Consider the following 20,386-nt stretch of genomic DNA (forward strand, 5'->3'; position numbering starts at 1 on the left):
TTTAGGCACAGCAATTAGATGGGCAGATGGATGGAAAGAGGAAGAAAAGAAGAAAGAGAGGGAGAGAGGAGGAAGGGAAGAATAAAACTAACTCTTTAAATGTCCTTTGAATTAGGAAAGCAGATTTGGCTGCTTTGTTCATAAGGGATATCAACCCCTAATCTTCGGGGCAGAATAAAGGAAGTAATATAACACTCATCTCGTAGAATGATATGCCTGACTGTGCCCTGCTCTATAGACTGGAATACTAGACAGCGATGACTGTAGTGAGATGAGAATTCTCAGTTTTGTGATTAAGACTGAATATAACAACTGATGGTTGCAAGCCTCATGCTGTAGCTGCACACAGTTCAAAACACTAGATACTTTAATTAAGATTATTAAAAGTTCCATTAAGACATGATTTAATTAGCAGGTTATTTGCTGTGTGATCTTTAAAAATCTATCAAACAGTATGATGTTTTATTAAACTACAGATTATACTTATTGAGCATTTTCTTTTGAGCCATTTTAGATGTAGTTAGAGTCTGCAAAAGTGATTGTCGAATCGCTAAGTAATTAGCTGCGGTGTAGATTCCGTTTTTGTTACTGCCAAGAAAACATTAATTAAGCACTTGGGCCTGATTAAATTGTCTGCCCTCGGGAGGTAGAGGCATAAAATCACAAGGGTGGAAGGGCAGTGTTTTTCATACAGCAGTGGACTTGGGGTCAGGGGAATGTGAGTTCATGTCTATCCGTTACCCAATTAGGATGGTCCCGGCAAATACAGCCTATGGAATAACACCCCTTGACCACAGCTTCAGACTTCACAAGGATGGATATTTCCAAGGTCAGAAAGATAGCCTGATTAGTGGAAGGTACGTGGACGTTGGGAACTGATAAATCTGAGTTAAAGTCCAGATCTGGCACTTTTTAACTGTATGACTCCAGGCAGGTCCTTGAATCTCTCTGAGCTTCAATTCCTTCATCTATTAAGGAGTAGGCAAACTTTTTCTGTAAAGAGCCAGATAGTAAATATTCTAGGCTTTGCCTATCCCATATGGTCTATAGCACATACTTTGTTTTCACTTTTTTTTTTTTAACAACCCTCTAACAGTGTAAAAACCATTCACACCTTTGGAAATGTACAAAAGCAGGCTGCTGGCTGATTTGGGAGCAGGGGTATAGTTTTCTGATCTCCATATGATTGTATTATTAAGAAACTTAACTTTTAAGCAGCAAATACATGGTACAGAGAAGTGCTGAATGATTGTTAGTTCTCCCAAGTATCCATGAAGCTCAAACTTTTGGTCGGTTTCAGTTGTACCACAGCTATTTTAAAAATGACCCTACTCTGGTACTACATGTGCACAGGGTTCTCAGCTATAAGTTCAAGGTAACAGTTCACAGCTATTGCTACCTGCCTCCCCAGCGCTCCTGTTGTAGCAGGTGCTCAATAAAGGATTGTTTGCTAATTGTAAGGGTGAAACTTAGCACACCAGTGCCTCAGGATTCAGACAAGTGGCTCTGAATGGAGCATGGTGGGTGAAATATAGAGAAGATACACAGTCAGCTCTGCAGAACCCAGAACACAAAAGACAACTAAAGGATAATTTGCCACATATCCCGTATCTGTCAGTTACAGTCATGCAAACTTCAGTATCATGGGTGAACTGAGTGGAGGGAATAATGAGAGCAACTGGGTGGTATGAATCAGGGAAGACTTCTTGGTGGTACTGACATTGTCACCATTAACTTTATCTAAATATTTTTCGTCTTACAATTTTTCAGGACAGATGAAATGGTTTTCCCTAGGAACTCACTTTAGTCTCTAACAACAGAAAAGAAAACAAAATAATAAACTCAACTAGGAGGCACATTGACCACATATTGCCTCCTACTAGTCTTTTTTTTTTTTCTCCTTTCAGAGATTTTATATAGGTTTAAGGATATGGCAAAACAATCTTTTGAAATTGTAAAGATCTTTGTGTAGTCACTATACAGTCATTTACATTTCTCCTGACCCAACCCTGCTGGCCTCATTTCTCTCTCCTCTGCTTTTTGCTCCCAGGGTTTCAGCCACTATGAATTAATTGCTATTCTCTATACAAGACTTTCTCATCTTTCTTCACAGGCTGTTCATTGTGATATGACCACCTCACATTCTCTGTTGACAAATTTCTATGTGCACATTAGTTCTTATCTGAGGTGTCACCTCACAGCATAGCTTTCCATGATCCTCTCCACTGTCAATCCATGCCCCTCCTCCACTTCTTCTCCCAATCAGGAGTGGGACATTCCCATGTGATTCTGTGTCACTCTGTTCCTGATCACCTCTGATACTCTGATCACACCGCATTATAACTGTCAATAGTCTGTCTTACCTACTAGATTGTAAACTCTTGAAGGGCAAGGATTTTGTTCTTTACCCCTCTATATCCCCAGAACCTAGGACAGCAGCTGGCTCAGAGTCTATATTCAGAAACTTTATTTAGGGTTGCCAGATAACATACAAGAGAACAGCTAAATTTTAATTTCAAATAAACAATGATTAATTTTCTACTATAAGTATATTATTATCTGGGATACTCTTATACTAAAAACAAAATCATTCTTTCTCTGAAATTTAAATTATATTGGATGTCTTATATTTTTATTTGCTAAATCTGGCATCCCTACTTTATGAATGAATGAATATCATTCTTTCCTTTATTACAGCAAAACACCATTTTCTTTAATTCCTGCAAGTTTCAGATTAGAGAATAAACCATAGTAGAAAATTTCATCACTGTGATCTGAAATCCTTGATTGCACTTTGAAAGCATGCTTTTCTATTTAAAACAGAAGACTTATTCACTATGAAGAGATGACTTCATAGTTCCTTGTGGAACTTTCCAGAATAATAGAAAAAGCATGACAGTTATGATGGTTTATCAGTAAATTAACAAGGATGAATAGAATCTATTCTATGAATAGAATCCAATAGAGGGGTTGGATGTGCTATAATTAAAAATGATAATAATAATGTTTATTGAGTGATTTCAGTATGTCATATATTGATCCAGGTGCTTTTCATATGTTTACTTGCTTATTCTTCACAAAATTAGTCCTGTTAAACAATAGTATTTTCCCAAGAAAACTGAGAAACAGAGAATGTAAGGGTCTTATTCTAGATCACACAGCTAGTTAGTGGCATGTCTGGTATTTGAACCTAGATAAAGTAACTCTTGAATCTGCTCTTCTAATTGCTATGCTCTATTCTCTCAAAGCAGAGACTTACCATGACTTAATACACCTGTGTGATTAGATTATTAAAAATAATTATGGAGAGAATGTTTATTTCCCAATTACTAGTGGAAATATTAGAAACACAATCTCAAGGCAATATTAAACATAGGTATTAATTATTATATACATAACGTGGATATCTATAGGAAATGTTTGTATATATACACATAAATTGGTGGCTTAACCTTTTGAGAGATCCAAAGTGCCACTCTAACAGTTGTTAAGGGTGTTAAGAAGCAGATGACCCTGCTGAAAAAATACCTTCCTTAGTTTGTCCTCTAGTTCCTATAACTGCTGCCAGTGGAAGCAGGACAGAAGGCAGTGCTGCAAGGGACACTGGAGGATACTGTGTCAAACGTTTTTACTTACTAGCCTTCTAAGCTGGCATCTCCTCAGTGTGATCAGACTAGGCCAGCATACATTAGCTCTAGCCCTGCGAGCTGGGGATGGCTTTGGGGTGAGGGTTGAGAGAAGGCCCAGGAATGGACAACAGCTAACCATGCAATCAACACAGACAAGGCCTTGCAGGAGAGTAAAAGACTTCACCAGGCTCTCGACCCAGAAACTGCTTGTAAGAGTCAATTTCTATTATTTCATGTATTTACTTTTTAAAAATGTTTATTTTATGGCAGATAATTCAAGTACATAATGTAAAATTCGAAAGCTACAAAAGTAATTTTCCATCCTTCCTCTGTCCTTTAATCACACATTCTCTTCTCTGGATGTAATTACTTTTTCTAATGCGTCCTGAAATAATCTATGCATTTTAATGTATGCTTATTTGTGTGTGTGTGTATTTTACATAAATGAGAGCATATACATGTGGTTCTGCACCATGGTCTTTTCACTTAAGATATCCCAGAGGTCATATACATAAAACTTTTCTTCAGTTCTTTTAGTGTTATTAAAAAAAATATTCCCTTGCATTATTGTAGGAAATTTTATTTAAATCAGTCTCACATTGATGGAATGTTTATTTCCAGTGTTGTTATTCACACAATGCTGTAGTAATAGACTTAAATGTCATTATTTCCCCAATGTGTGAGTATGTATGAAAGATAAATGAGTGCAAGAAAAATTTTAATTTTTTAAATTAAAAATTTAATTTTTAAAATAATGCTGAATTACTATACAAAACTGAATTGTCTACAAAGGTTATACTAGATTATATTTCTACCAGTAGTGCATTCACACACCTTTGCATTTCTCTCACGCTGAGATGTGGCATATTTTCATATGTTTAAAAGCTATTTCTTCCTTGTCTATGAACTTTCTGTATCATTTGCTCACTTTTTAATTGAGATATTTTTATACTCTTATTGACTTGTAGAAACTCTTTACATATTAAAGAAATTGGCTTTCAAATATTAGCTATTTTAATTATATAGTATTTTAAAACCATTATATATATAATTTAAATCACAGGTGTTAGGCAGGTAGGACAAGTCTAATATATCAAAAATTCTTGGTAAAAATTGATTGATGTATTTGACACGTTCAATACCCTGAGTGCTTTTTCTAACCACTGTCAACTGTAGGAGTTTTGATTGTATGCAGTGGTTTGGGTTTAGCACTTTTTTTTCAAATTGGCCATGTAGACACATAGCCATGACTTTTCTTTCTTTACCAGTTAAGTTGTTTCTTCTGTTTATCTTTGATTCAAAGTTAATATTCAGTTTGGATAAAATTATAGTATATTAGATGCACTGAATTCTGAAATCACTGAAGAATTTTGTTTAGAGAACTAGCTCTTTATTGAAATAATGCAAAATAGGAAATATCTGATGAGCAAGTACCAATAAAACCAGATCTTTTACAGTTTAACTCTACTTTAAAATTCTAGATATTTCTCTTCTCTAAAAGAGCTCAATTGAAATCTGAATTTTAATTTTAATTATGAAAATATAGTTTTATAAACTTTCTTACATTGTTCTTGACATCTGATTGTGAAAATTTATTTCAAGTGAATATGTCTGATTTCTATGTGAAAATGCATTTTTTAATCATAGATAAAAATATGATTATGAAAATCTATGCCAAGATATTCCACTTACATATCCACATATTAGATCATAATTACAAGCTTATAATATCCTTTCTATCTAAAGAAATATACTTGGATTTGTGACGAATTGTCTCAGGAGCATTGAAAACCATGATAATTAGAACTTTTAAAAAGTATCCATGTTGGTAAAACTAATTACAGAGGAACACAGAGCAGTGATTTCAATCATCATTTCACATGTGAAAATGAAACAGAGAATGGGGCATTTTCTCAAGGTCACACACTAAGTTGGCAATAGAACAAGAAATAGGAGACTCCCTCCTGACATGTTGCCTAGAGTTCTTTACAGGAGAGAACATACTCCTGGCTTGAAAGCGCTTTAGGTAACAATCCTTTGAAATATGTGACCAAGCAACTTAATGTTCATTTTAAACATGCATCAGTTGAGGGTTACTAGTACATCAATTCCAGTCATCATTCCAATATGCTTCCCTTTCCTCTACTTTAAAGATAGGAAAAATCGACGAATTATTTTTCAACTCTGTGGAATGCAGAAGAAACAAACAAAAGTGAAAAGACCAATGGATTATTTTATTCTTTAAAGTATTCGTGACCCATGAGATACCCATGGTATAATTTGCCTGTTAATATCATCTCCCAAAATTTAAATTTTCTTTGCCTAATTACATTGCAAAATTACATGTATCACTATCTGAAAAGTGAAACCAACCACCAGATTGATCTTAATCCAGATTATTTTATGAAGTATGGTTCCAAGAAGTGGACGTATAGAGTTAAGAGGAAAATGAGTGATGTGAGTAAATGAACAGAACATCTATTATGTTGTACTCCAGGTTTGATTTTTTTTAATTTTTATATAGTAAAATGTCTCCTCTTTTTTTTTCTCTTAAAATACCTCTAAATCATTCAGAAATAGTCCAAATGGGCTCCTAAGAAAACAATGGCAATATAATATCTAAATCTATACTTCTAAACAACTAATAAAATAATAACAAGGAATAAATGAGAATAACAAGCTCTTCCTTCTCTCCATAGAATACACTCTGGGGAGACATTCTTTAAATTTGTAAAACTTTGCCAAAGAGATTAATATTCAAAGCCAGAGTGCAGAGTAAATACCATTTGTACTCTAGCAACAACAACAAGAACAAAACTAGGACTCAGAGTTTCTCCACTGGTTGTTTCTTACCCTAGTTATAACGGAATGTACAGAGAACTCTCTTTATTGACTATATAGACAAACACAAGCCATCAATCACATCAACATTCAGAAGAATGAAAGCATTCAAATATGGAATATGGAAGCAGTAAGGATTACTGTTGAATGTCAGTGCAGCCAATGTCACAAAAGCAGCATAACAGAAAAGGAATAGCAATATATATCCCTCTGCAATTGCCTTTTCCACCCCTTTCACTTTCACTAATTCCAATGTATTAGGTTGAACCATAGGAAATTGCCAACAATTGGCCATTTTTAACCTGCAAAATGGCAACTTCATTTGGTTCAATCTAATAAATGTCTATGTTCATTGTCGTTGAAGCATGCCATAGAATGCAAAATTTATATGTCAGATAAAAACTCATTATGCTATGAATCAAGCAGAAGTAATATGCGAAAAGAATGTGAAAATCGAATTCTTCCAAATTCATCACTCTCTTTCTACTTATTATACCCTTCCATGTGTCTAGATCCAAGACGATTGGCATTGTCTCAGGAAGGAAATTAATACAGTGAATGGAAATATCCACCTACATCACAAGGAAGAATAAACTTTAGAGTTACTTTATGAATAACATCTATACTTGTTCTGCCTACAGAAACATTTGCCTTGAGGTCATGTCATGAGTCCCTATTATTGATGAGAAACCAGAGACGACTCGGGCAGACTCCAGAAAGTGAATCTGGTTTGAACTCAAGTCTATGTTCCTCATGAGTTGATATATATTCTTAGTAAATTGATTTTGATGCATGTGCTTTTTCATTATTCCTATATTCTACATTGGAAGATTCTAAAAAGCAGAGATCATATTTGCTGTTTATATATATTCTTTAATATATAAATGGCCATACACTAACTATATTTATTTTAATATGTGGAAAGGCCATCAGTGTTCTAAAATTTTTCATCTAAAATGATTTCCTTGGTACTTTATTCTTTCATGGCATACAAATTGCTTCCTCTAATTGAGCTTGAGCTTTCCAAGTTATTTTTTTATTTGGTGAGGAAGATTCACCCTAAGCTAACATCTGCTACCAGTCTTCCTGTCTCTCTCTTTTTTTTTTACTTGAGGAAGATTAGCCCTGAGCGAACATCTGTGCCAATCTTCCTCTATTTTGTGTGTGGGTGCCTCCACAGCATGACTGATGAGTGGAGCAGGTCCACACCTGTATCTGAACCTGTGAACCCTGGGCCACCACAGCAGAACACATGCAACTTTAACCACTGGGCCATGGAGCTTTCCCCTTTTTAAGATTTTATTTAATATGGTTAAGGAAAAAGGATTCACTTAATCTCTTTTACAAAATAAATCCTTAGACTAGCCTACAGACACTTAGTGATGTGGCCTGCCTTCCTCTTTGGCTTCTGCTGACCCCTGCCTTCTTTTCCTCAAACCCTGAATTTCAACCTTCTTTGTTTTACAATAAATTAGTTACTACCTCAGGGCTATTGCATATGTCCTACTTGCTTCCTAGAAAATACTTCTTTTAACTCATCTTGCATCCAGCTCATCCTTTGGGTCTTACTTTTTAATCCTCAAAAAGGTTGCCTGTCCTCTGAATTGCCAAATAAGATCTTCCCTATTTATCTCTGATTGTGTGCTGTTTGACCAACATTTTCATGCTAATTTAACATCTGTTCCCACTAGATCTCAGGATTCAGGCATTTAGAATATAATAGCCCTCAGTAAATATTTGCTAAAATAATTATTGAGATTATTATTATATTCATGAAACATGTTAATTTTTAAGAATAATAGTATTTGAAGGATGTTCACCAATGTGTTAACCTTAGCTATCTCCTGGCAGAAGAGGTTATAGTATTTTTCTTTTGTGTGTGTGTGTAACTTTATTTTTTTGTGATTAATATGTAGAAATATTTCTTATGTGGAAAGTCTTTTTCCTTTAAAAATGCTGTTGAAGGATCATGGAAGTTTGCATGGATGAGCATTTGAACTGGAATAGAGGGGTCTTAGAGGAGCATCTGCATGTGCACAGGCACGGAGATAATTAATGACTGTGTATTTGAAGGGAACAGTTTTCTGTTGCAAGTGTGGTAGAGAATAGTCAGTCTAGTGCCTGGAAAAGTGATAGATCAAATAGTGGAGGACCTCAATGTCTATATGAAAGTATAGGAATTTTTCTGAATGTTTCTTTTGAAAGTCCTCATGCAAAGAGTTGACGGGATTAGATTGACATTTGAAAATGTGTGGCAAAATGAGTTGTGGGTTAGAAGAGGGAGAGAGTGGAGGCAAGGAGATCAGTTATGAGGCCAGATCAGCATTTCAGGATACAGAAGGTGACAGCCCAAAGTAGAGCAGTGACTATGGGAATGCAAAGGAAGGATGGAGATAAGAGATAAGGCAAAGATAGACCAGTATGACCAAATATATGCAATGATACAGAGAGAAGAGTGAAAACTGAATCTAATCTTTTAAGCATAGGTGACAGTAAGAATGGTAATGTCATTTACCAAGATAGGAAACCCAAAAAAAACCAGTGGTTTTGAGGTTAAGAGAAAGCGAGTTATGTTTGAATTAGAGGTTGCAATGGAACTTCCAGACAGAAGTGTCCAGTAGGAGAGAGGTGAAAGAAATGAAGACTTGAAAGTCATTAATATAAAAGTAATAACAGATGGCATAGGATTATGTAAACTTTCCCAAGTAAGAGAAGTCTGAGCAATAAAAAAGGAGGCCAAAAACAGAAATTTGGGGAAACAACTATATTTCAGTGAACTGGGGCACAGGATTCAGGAAAATTAGTTGCAGAGGTGGTGTCAGAAAAGAAATGGGAGACTTATTATAGAAAGTTAGGGAAAGAGGTTTCAAGAGAGAAAGTTTATTCAAAAGGGTCACATGCTTCCTAGATGTCAGAGGACCCTAAAGCAATGATGATGATAATCACAGCTATCATTTATTGATAGCTTACTCTATCCCAAGCTTGGTTAGAAGACATGTATTTATTTGCATGTATTAATTCACTTTACACTTAGGATGTGCGTTTTAGTACAGAGTTGGAAGTATACATCGTGTTGGAATAACTTCATGACTAAATGGGAAGTAAAGTCAGTGAATGGCATGATACAGCTTTTTCTTCAATGACACTTATCTGCTCTGGGGCCAAAGTTTCAAATAGCACAGTTGAATTTGCCACACATGCTCCAATTTTAGTTCATAATTAATTCAAAGCCTAATTTCATTTTAAGAAGTTCTTTGATGCTTATCATACCCTTTTAATTTTGAATATCCTACTTGTTGGAGTAAGATCGCCTTTGATTTTGAGAGGAAAAGGGTTTATTTTGTTCAAAGTCAACTAAACTTAACTGTGGACCAACTGTTGCACTTGACTCCGAATGGAGGGCTCTGGCCCATGGATTGCTGGAAGCTCATAAGCAATTGGAGTAGTGTCAGTTTCCATGAAGGCTGGCACTGAGGGAATTTAGGACTCTGTTGACGGCAGTCACATTACTCGAGCTGAAAAGGGAGAGCCTCTACTCAGACAGCTAGTTTGCATGAACTGTGTTCTGCTTTGGCCTCATGCACTCTGTGTTTGTTCCCCTGAAATATCCATCTACTATAGAGTTCTCTAGCAGACATGAAACACAAGAGAACTGCTTCAGAACGAGAAGGGTCAATGTAAACCCTTGCTATGGATTATTCAGATACTGACAGTGACTCTACTTTGGGATACAGCGATGATGAAGATTTCAGTGATGAAGGTCAAAGAATATCAGAGTCAGTGCACAGATAACTGTATTTGCAAATATATTTGGGATGTTTTTCATGCTCTATAATTTCAGCAAAGGGAATTTCTAACTTCTCAAAAAAATGCTTAAAAAGAGAACACTACTAAACTGCATAGCTTTGACTGTAATTATTCATTAATTAATAACAAGTTTGTGAAATATCTATTAACCTGCCAAATAGTAGTTACTTCTGCAGTGGTACATGTTTATTAATGGTCACACTGAAATCAACTAATACACAGGTGCAGAACTGGATGACTATGAGATTTTATTTTTAAAGACAATGTGAATGTTAGACCTGGACTGTTATGTAGATTCATGTATGTTTACTTACTCTAAAGAAGCAAGCCTAATATGCTGAGCACTCAAAGGCAATACGCATTTGGTGAAAGTTTTTAATTAAGTAGATTAGACATTGTGTTATAATTCTAGTCACAAAATTTTCTTATGGTCAATGTTTTTTCAAAATATCATATATTCTTCTATTAGAAATTATCAAATATCCTGAGCTTCCAAAAAGTAAAAAGGAAAGAAAGCTCAGTTTTTAAAAGTAACACCATCTCCTTCTCTCTTTTCTTTCTTCACGTGAAACCCTTGCTAACTTGGCAGATGTGTGTAAAATCAGTACCATAATAGCTATGTATAGATGTAGATAAGTTTAATAACAACATGGAACTATTAGGACCTCTGCATTATATGAGTATGTAGTATTTTATATCTAAATTCAAATCATATTTACTTTTACCATAGTCCTTGGACCTACAAGGGAAATCAGCATACACAGCAAGTCCCAGTATTGTCAGCTTATATAAGTAATGTTCTCTCATTAGAACTTTCTATCATCTCTCCTAAAATAAAGGATTAACGTATGTCAATACCAGGTCAGACAGCATTTTGTCTCTCACAGGAGCAAGTTCTCTGAGTAAACAGGTATAATATTTTCAGACATCTGCATAGATGGACATAGTCATAGTGGCATTAAGCACCATAATAGAAAAGATACAATAACAATGTAATGGCAACATGAGTTTGTCATTGAATGAAGTTGGCATTGAATAATTTCCTGTTGTTATGTAACATTATTATAAAGCAATATAGCAGGGCTAGGATATAACCATGGATATGAATTCTAATAATTTGAGAATCAAAATGGTTTATTGGATTAGCTTTGCAATTGGGCACCCATAAACATATTTATGCTGTTTTTATTAACAGTTAAATGTAATTTTTATTATGACAGACATTATGACTACTCACTGCTCAGAACTTATTCTACATTAGAATGAATTTAGAATTGTTGTCAAATTAATCCCTGGTAGCACAGTGGACAAGCAGTGGACTGTTGTGGAAACAACGTGCGTTTGGAGTGAGCCAGATCTGTGTTCAAATTCCAGGGCTGCAACTCAACAGCTATGTCTGACTTTGGGTACATTACCTAATATCGATCCCCATGTGTAAGTCTGGGATAAAATACTCATCTTCTGTTATATGCATTAAGATTTGTACAAATTTTTAATATAGTTCCTAGTAGATACTTAGATGCTCAATAAATGGCAAAGAGTATAATCTATTTTTTAATATGTTGTTTTCCCCCCATGTTATACATCTTTTTATTTTGATATGTATCACTTTACTAGGTGCTAAGCCTGATTGTAGGCCATAACTTACAAATTTTCCTTTTTAAAATAAAGTGTTTTCAATTTCTATTGACCATGTCACTCTTCTGATCTTTGATTTTTTTCCCATCTACAGTTTAAAATATCTATGTATTTTCTTTTTGTTGCAAGGAGATTGCATTAATTTTTAAAAGTATATCCAATTTAGACTAGATGATATGGTAAACTTTTAAAATATTGGAAATTTGTGACAAAAGCAGTTTTAAAAATTCACGTGCATGGAAAATATTTTCAAAATGGTGCATTATTTATTATATATTACATTTTTAAGGACTGCGCAATTTTTAATTGTTGAGATGGAAATATGTTTTAAGGAAAGTTAGATGTAATATGATATTTTCCAAAAAGTTATGATTGGTGTTTTTGGTTTTGGATTTTTAAGACAGCAGTTTGTAGTAGTATATGCTGCCATGAGCAAACTCCTAAGATAAATGTCTTTCACACAATTTATGAAAGACCTGCTGGACATTACTGACATTTTCTGCCTGAGTGGTTCACTTTGCCAAAAATTCCCACTCGGAAAGTGATGGTGAAGTTCAAAATACGTCTACTCCTATGAAACAGATAGAAAATCCCCACTTTGTTTTTGGGTGGGAGTGTTTCATACAACATCAGACAGTGCCTCCGTAAGGATGGACATGACAATGCTGGTGATGAGAAGAATTAGAAGTAAAAAAAGGCCAAACACATCCTATTTGCTGGGCATTATTATAAACTTATCTTTGATTATCTTATTGAATACCACACAGTGAGTGGGCATTCTTATCATTCCCATTTTTACAGATGAGGAAACTGAAGCTTTCACATAACTTGTAGCTTGTCTTATAAAACCGAGACGGTGTGAGTCCAAAGCCTGAACTCTGCTATATGACCCAAAGGCTCAAGACTATGGTGCCTGTGCCATTCCTGTACCACACACTTACTAAGCATCTCCTATGTGCCCAGCATTCAGGATAAAATGGGGAGCAGAACAGGCCATGGGACCTGCCCTCAAATGGTTTAGTGGGAAGGGGGATAAAGTCATTAACCAAGTGACCATACAAATAAATGTATAAATTACAAGGTGTGACGGGTAGTTGGGACGGAGAGGTATTTAAGGCCATGAGAACAGGTGAACAGGAAACCTGATCTGGTTAATTCAGGGTGGCATCCCTGAGGGAGGGGCACTTAGGCAGAGAGCTAAAAGATAAGCAGGGGTGAACTAGGCAAAGAGTTGGAGAGGAACTTCCTAGTTAGGGAAAGCATGTGAAGAAGAACTCATGACAGGAGAGAGATGAGGTGTTCAGTAACTGAAAGAAGGCCAATGTGACTGGAAGGCAGAGAATATGAGGGAAGCATTGGGAGGATCTTACTAGGAGTTGAGGAGGCTGTAATAAAAATTTTGGAATCAGAAGAGAACATAGTATGGTAGGTGGATTAAAAATATACGATAATCATAGATTTTTTTTAATAGCAATAACCACTGAGAAACAGAAATGGAAAAGGAATGCCACTAATAAAAGAATATGATAATATAAAACACCTTATAGTTGTTTTAAAATATCAGGACCCCAGTGAAAAGATTAAGAAATCTTATTTAAAGACATAAAACTAGATCTGAACAAGTGGAGAGACATGCCATGTTCTTGCATGGAAAATTAATATAATCAGAAAGTCCTTCTTCTGAAATCAATGTATAACTGTCATACAACTGTACCAGAATCCCAATGTGGGTTTCTTTAGAAGTGGGCAAAAAAGTGATTTTAAAGTCTATGTGAAATATGAATGCTTAAGAATGTCATCAAGATATTTCTGAAAAAAAAAATTTAGTAAGGGGAAACTTTGCTTTACCAAATACTAAATACCAATAGTTATCTATAAAGCAACTGTAATCATAATAGCATGATGTGGCAACAACAAAAGACAAAACATCCGGTGGGAAAAACATAGAGTTTAGAAGTATATGTGAGAATTTAGTGTATTTTGAAAAAACAGAAATCCACTGGGGACATCTTTTAAGGGCCTGTTAGAAACATATGATGTTTTGATCATGATTTTTAGAAAGTACTGTTAACATTATATTATTTTGTACATATATATCTCTGTAATGTATTTCAAATTTATATCTATCGTTAACTATATTAATGTAGAAATTTTACTTTTATAGGAAAAAGAGTACGTTTTAAAGTATAACAATGTTTTCATGCCAGTGGTACTGTTAAATTTTTAGTAGCTCCAAATGAAATGTGAATGTTAATTTACCAAACCCAACTTTGGCCACTGGATAAGACAAGAGGTATCAGGGCAGATTTTTAAATGTTTAAGAGGTTATAAATATTCCTGCAGTGACAAATTAGATGCTTCTAAAGAGACAGTATATGCATATTTCAATCAGAGTGATTAAGATTTGTCAAATACTCTTGAAGAACCTTAAGTTCTGGTATAGGTGAATAACTCTCTCTTGTAAGTTGTTAAAAGGTTAACCACATAAAAACAGATACTCTAAAGTAAGGAAATAATTAAAATAGATCCATCATTCTCAAGGTTATAATGATAAGTTCATATACAAATGGATTAGAAACTCAATTTCCGGGAATATATCTTTAGGTTCTTTAAAAACTATCTATTCATATTCATTACTTTCTTTATCATTATCCATTTAATTCATTAATTCCCTGAAGAGCACAGGGCATGATGATACAAAATTTTGTTTCACTTGTATAGGTGAAACTTTAGGTTTGAGAATTATAACTACTGGATTATAACTCTAGGATTTGTGTGATTAATGACAAGAGTAAAGTGGTTCCTCAGGACAATGAAATTTGAAACATGAATAAAGCTTAAACCTGGAAGTGAATGAATGAGAACAGTATACATAATTTAGTATGTTTCCTGAATTAATCACAATGAACACTTTTCTTTTATCTTAAAGGATATTTTAATTCAACGTCTCTATTTTTTATGTAGGGAAGATGTGAGAACAGCAAATGTAATTGCTGCAGAAGCTGTAACCTGCCTTGTGATCGACAGAGAGTAAGTACCTTGCTTTCTTATGCATCTTGCACACTCATATCAGTGACATACATAAGTTCCTGGAATTAGGCATCATTTTACAGAGCTATTAATACTTGTTTTAGTTTTTTAAATTTTGAACTGAGTTCTATATTTGATTCTCCTTCCCTATTATTTTTGGAAGTGGCTGGCTCTGCCATTCTAGCTTTATGATCTTCAGCAAGGTGCTTAACCACTAGCAGCTTCACCTCAGTTCGCTCATTTGTAAACTAGGGATAACGCAACATCACAGGGATATTGTCAAGGTTAACGAGAACACGCAGGGAAAGCATGTGTCCAGGTGTTTCTACTCAGGAAGCACTCAACTAAAGCTAACTATTTGTGTAAATTTTTAGAACGGTAAAAATAATAATTATTATAGCCCACATATAATTATATTATACTATTATGATATATAATTTTATTATATTACATATAATTATAGTCCATTTCCTAGTGATAATAATATATAGTAATATATAACATATAATAATAAATGTTATTAGGAAATGGACTATCTCTTGAGGATGTTTTAGTTATCTCCTCTACTCTTCCATCCCCAGACTTCTATAATAGAAGAATTTAAGGAAGATACTTTTGGAGAAAGCATTAGTTCTAGACACAGGCATATATTCAGAGTCATTAAAAGTTTGTTCAATGATGCCTATCCCTGTTCCTTCTCTCCATTCTGGCTTGCTAGTCTCATTGTCTGAATGCTTTATAAGTTAAACTACAAATATCAGATTATTGACTCTCCAAGAGCCTAGATAAGATGCAGGTGTAGTGCTGGAAGCAGTCCTCCAGGCTTTTCCCCATTCCAGCGTGTGTGGGGATGAATTTATCAGAAAGTGCCTGGCCCAAGGAGAAGAACTGAAACACCCATTTCAGTGGAGCCATTAGTGCTGGAATAGGCTGTGAGTGTCCATGTGGAATGAAACTGAGGGGCCACATATGAGCTGTCCAGAATGACGGAGTCGAATGTGGAGCTCACGAGGCTCTGGGTGGAGAGGGATCCCACACAATTTACAAATCTCATTTTTGGGGGCCTCCTGTGCTGGATCTCTAAAACCAGAGCGATGACACAGCTGCAGAATGATAGCCATATCCATGAATGTCTCTGAAATAGATATTCTTCCTCTGGTTCCCAGAAACAACAATTGCCCTTTCATTCTTTCTTTTGTTCGACTACCATTTTACTGAGGATCTACCATGTACAAGGGATGGTGTGAAGTGCCGTGGGAAGAATCAAAGATGCGGCACAGGTCCTGGTTTTACGGGTGAGCTTCTAAAAGAGAAGATGTGGCATGTACACAAATAGCCATCGTGCAAGGCAGAATGCAAGAAGGATCCAGAGAACACATTTATGGGAGTCCAGAAAAGGGAGTGACTCCTTCTGAGGAGAATCAAGAAAGTCTTCATGAAAAAAATGATATTATTAGGTGGATCTAAAAGTAGGGTTATATAAATTAAAAAGGACAGGCAATATAAATAGAGTCAACAGCAGAAGCAATACACATAAGAGAACTATAAGCCATTTCAACTGGGTAGAGTGAGACCGTGTAAAGGTAGTTGGTGGAGGTGTTGTGACAAATAAGTTCACAAACGTGTTGGAGTTGGTTCACCAAGAATACTGAATGTTGAGATACAGGTAATTCTGACAATTTTATGGAGCAAAATAGAGTCACTATAACACTGCATTTGGTAGACTAATCTGAGAATGCTGCATAAGATGAATTACAGGGAGAGGTTGGAGGCAGAATATCTGGTTAGCAGTCAATAGCCCCACTTCGTGCTCATGAGACTATTTATAGAGTGCATGCGTAAGAATGAAGAGAGAAAATCGGAGGGCTTAACACTTGACTTAATGTGAAGGGCAAGGGAGAAATTAGGGGTGTAGTCAGGATTGAGAAGATCTGGAAGGAATATAGAAGAGGAATTAGTTTGGGAGGCACAATGGTATTCCACTAAAATTCTAATGAATTTGACATACAAGTTGGACACTCAAGAACAGATACTCCGCAGGAGGTAGAAAAATGTGGGACAAGATCTCTTGTTAGAGTTAACTTAAAAATTGCTTACATAGAGTTAATAGCTGAAGCCATGAGACTGGATGGAATTGCATGAAAGAATAGAGAAGATAGAAGGACCAAATTTAGAATTTAGGAAAATTCTAACATTTAGGAGAGGAGGGAAGAAAAACCAGTGAATAAAACTGAGATGTTAATAATCAGAGCAGTATAGGAAATCTCAGGAACCAAGAGAAGATTTCAAGAGTAAAGCAATATCAGCAGAGTAAATGCTAGTGAGAAGCCAAGAAACATACAGAGAAAAGGGCAAGAGGTTTAGTAACCTGGGAGAAAAGAGTTTTACCAAAGTGATGGGAATGGAACCCAGATTACAAACAGTGAGTGGGTGTTGAGGAAATGAAAGCACTGAGACTAAGGGGTTTTACCTTTCAAGAAATTTGGTTAAAAAAAGAAGAAAGAGAAAGAGAGAGGGAGCATTTTGTATTCATGGGCTCTTGGTAAGTTTCCTTTTTTTTTTTTTTTGAGGAAGAGTAGCCCTGAGCTAACATCTGCTGCCAATCTTCTTCTTTTTGCTGAGGAAGACTGGCCCTGAGCTGGCATTCATGTCCATCTTCCTCCACTTTATAAGCGGGATACCTGCCACAGCATGGCTTAACAAGGGGTGCCATGTCCCCACCGGGCATCTGAACCAATGAACCCTGGCCGCCAAAGTGGAACATGCAAACTTAACCACTGGGCCACTGGGCCAGCCCCCGGGAAAGTTTCCTTTTGATGGGTCTATACAAGCATCAAGGAAGATGGAGCAAAAGAAATACTAAAGAGAATATTGGATGGAGATGGGGCCACAGGGGAAGAAACTGTGGGCAAACAAGGAAAGGTTACTTGAAGAACATATGTTTCTTTTCTCATTTTTCTGAAATAGCCAAAAAGAGGAGAGGTAGAAAATTTGTAGATATGTATATAAGGAAAGTTGTGGGAAGTTGGATGGCCTTAACCTTGGCTCTAAAGCATAAAGTGAGAAAATCTGGTGAGAGAAGGCGTGAGAGAGGGGCTGAGGGTTTGCCAGCTGATGGTGGGTGGATGGAAATCATATTAGTTTATATCCCTACTGTCCTTTATAATTTGTGAATTTCCTCCTGTTTGAGATCCCACCTGGAAGGCAGGTAGGATGTTTTAACAGAAGAGGAAACCGAAGCCCATAGAAGTTAAATAACTTGCTAAGGTCTCATGATAAATGGTAAAGCCCAGATTAATCTAATCAGAGACACATGCCGAATGAGACTTTGTAAGTCATCTACTCCAGCTCCTTCAATTTAGTTAACTGAGGTCCTGAGAGATAAAAGAGCATCAAATAGCATCACACACATGCTTTTTCTCTCATCCTAATTTTCTCTTTTTTCAACACTATTTAGATATGTTGTGCAATGAGGAGTGCATGGGCTTTGTCAAATAAAGCTCAATATTTGAAGCTTGACTGCACCATGTTTTAAGAATATGGGCAAATTACTTAAATTCTAAGTCTTAGTTTCCATATCTATGTAATGGGATAATGTTACCTGAATTATAAAATTGGTTTGAAGATCAAACAAGACGTGTAGTAGGCGCTCAATAAATGTGCCCTTCCTCTTCTTACAGAAGGCTTAGGAATCCCTTGGACTTAGCAGTTTTTTTCTGTAGTCAGCATAGGTTTATCTTCAGGGAAATATACAGAGGGAACACTTTGGGAAAGGTCTAACTTTAAATGTAAATATAGAGAAGATAGCTTGAGTCTAGAACTCAAGAAGTGCATCTCTATACTCAGGAGAGAAATTGAGCTTCCCACCAAATGTTAAATTCACAGCTTAAAAAAAATCTCTAACTGTAACTGAAGGATTCTGTCAAAAGCCTGCTGCTGGTACCTGATTTATGGCCAATTAGAGGAGCACCAGGGCTTCATCCTGTGCAAACAGATGGCGTACATTAGAACTGTCAACAAAAGAAGCTTCTTTCACAAATTTACAAGCAAGGTACCATGTTACATAAGCCAGTGATTATGCTTTATCATTCCAGAGGGAGAGTGAGAGAACATTATTGTAACTAATCATGCACATCAGAAATATTTTTTTAAAATGCTCATTGACAAACTAGAAAATGATAAACAGATATGTGATTTCCTCAAAAAGCGTTCTCTGAGGATTGGTTTCTTGCAGCCTAATTGTCACCTTAATAACTATCTGCAGTGATTTCAAAATTTGTGAAAATTGACTAAATAAATGTTAGTCTAACAAAACAATCTATTTTCATTAATACATTTCTCAAATATATAAAAAAAACTAGTATCATTAGCCCCTCTTGGTTTGGAATCCATGAAAAGAAACAAACATAAAACTAAGTACATTATTGTGTTCTCTAATCAGTTATGCAATGTCTACTTCTTCATTAGCCTGAGAAATTGTTGATGAAGCTAGAAGTTCAAGTAAGATAATTTATTTTTTGACATATTGAGATCATTGTTAAAGACAGTAACATAACTACTAGTATATATTAAAAGAGTTACATATTTTTCCTCAGAGACTTAAGATCTAAGTTAGAGTTCTAACACTATCCCTGATTTACTGTGTAACCTCTAAGATGTAGCCATACTGGTCATAGAAATTGGAATTTTTTATACTGATTGGTAAATAGCAGTGGTCTAGGCTCCCCGTGTGTGCCTCCTAGCCCTATGCTGTCCTGGTCATCTGATTCCCCAACCCAGGATTCTCCAGATCTTTCGTTGATTCAACAACTAAATGGTGACATCTGGCAAACACCAGACCAGCATCCATTCTGATAGGTCACTTCCTGTGCCATACTGATTGTTAATTATTTTGACTGCCACCCTTGGCAACATCAAGCTAAAATGACGTTTTATCACTATTGGTTTTCAAACTTTTGTTTTACTAAGCCTACTGTTTAAATAAACTAAATTAGAAAGAAAACAGAGGAAATTTTCTGGCTCTATGGGGGTAAGACCCCTAGAGTACCCAGGGGTCTTCACTCTCTCCCTCCAAATCATTCCAGGTAACACCTAAGGCCCTCCATGAGACCCCATTAGTCACGGACTACGAAGCAACTCATAAGAGTTGGTCTCCAGACCCATAAAAAATAGTGTAGCAAACAGATTCCAGTAAAGATTAGACACAGAGAAAAAGTCACTGGAATTGGTAAACCAAAGACTATTTTTCAACACCCAAACTGGAGCCTAGGTGTTAAAACTGGGATTAAAGCCAGACTAGGAAATGTGGATGTTTATTCATTAAGAAAGATAATAATGGATGCCTGCTTCCTGTCTCAGATACTAGGGCTACTGAGATGAACCAGACACAAATTCAGCATAGGTTTGAAAACAATATATGGGACTGGCTCAATTAGAGACAA

The 20,386-nt window shown here is 35.7% G+C and overlaps 1 protein-coding gene across 4 annotated transcripts in view; it reads left to right on the forward strand.

Moving 5' to 3' along the window:
* PRKG1 (protein kinase cGMP-dependent 1) overlaps positions 1-20,386 on the forward strand; it is a 1,184,543-nt gene that overhangs the window by 1,030,379 nt on the left and 133,778 nt on the right. For 2 of the 4 annotated variants that reach the window (XM_014866734.3, XM_014866733.3), the window contains exon 8: positions 14,880-14,945. In XM_014866734.3, the coding sequence (XP_014722220.1) occupies positions 14,880-14,945 (66 nt within the window). Of the gene's footprint in view, positions 1-3,583; positions 3,839-10,036; positions 10,247-14,879; positions 14,946-20,386 lie in introns of those variants that run through there. The other 2 variants (XM_070487907.1, XM_044755003.2) reach the window with 2 other exon arrangements.

This window comes from Equus asinus, chromosome 2 (genome assembly GCF_041296235.1).
Source record: "Equus asinus isolate D_3611 breed Donkey chromosome 2, EquAss-T2T_v2, whole genome shotgun sequence".
NCBI lineage: Eukaryota > Metazoa > Chordata > Mammalia > Perissodactyla > Equidae > Equus > Equus asinus.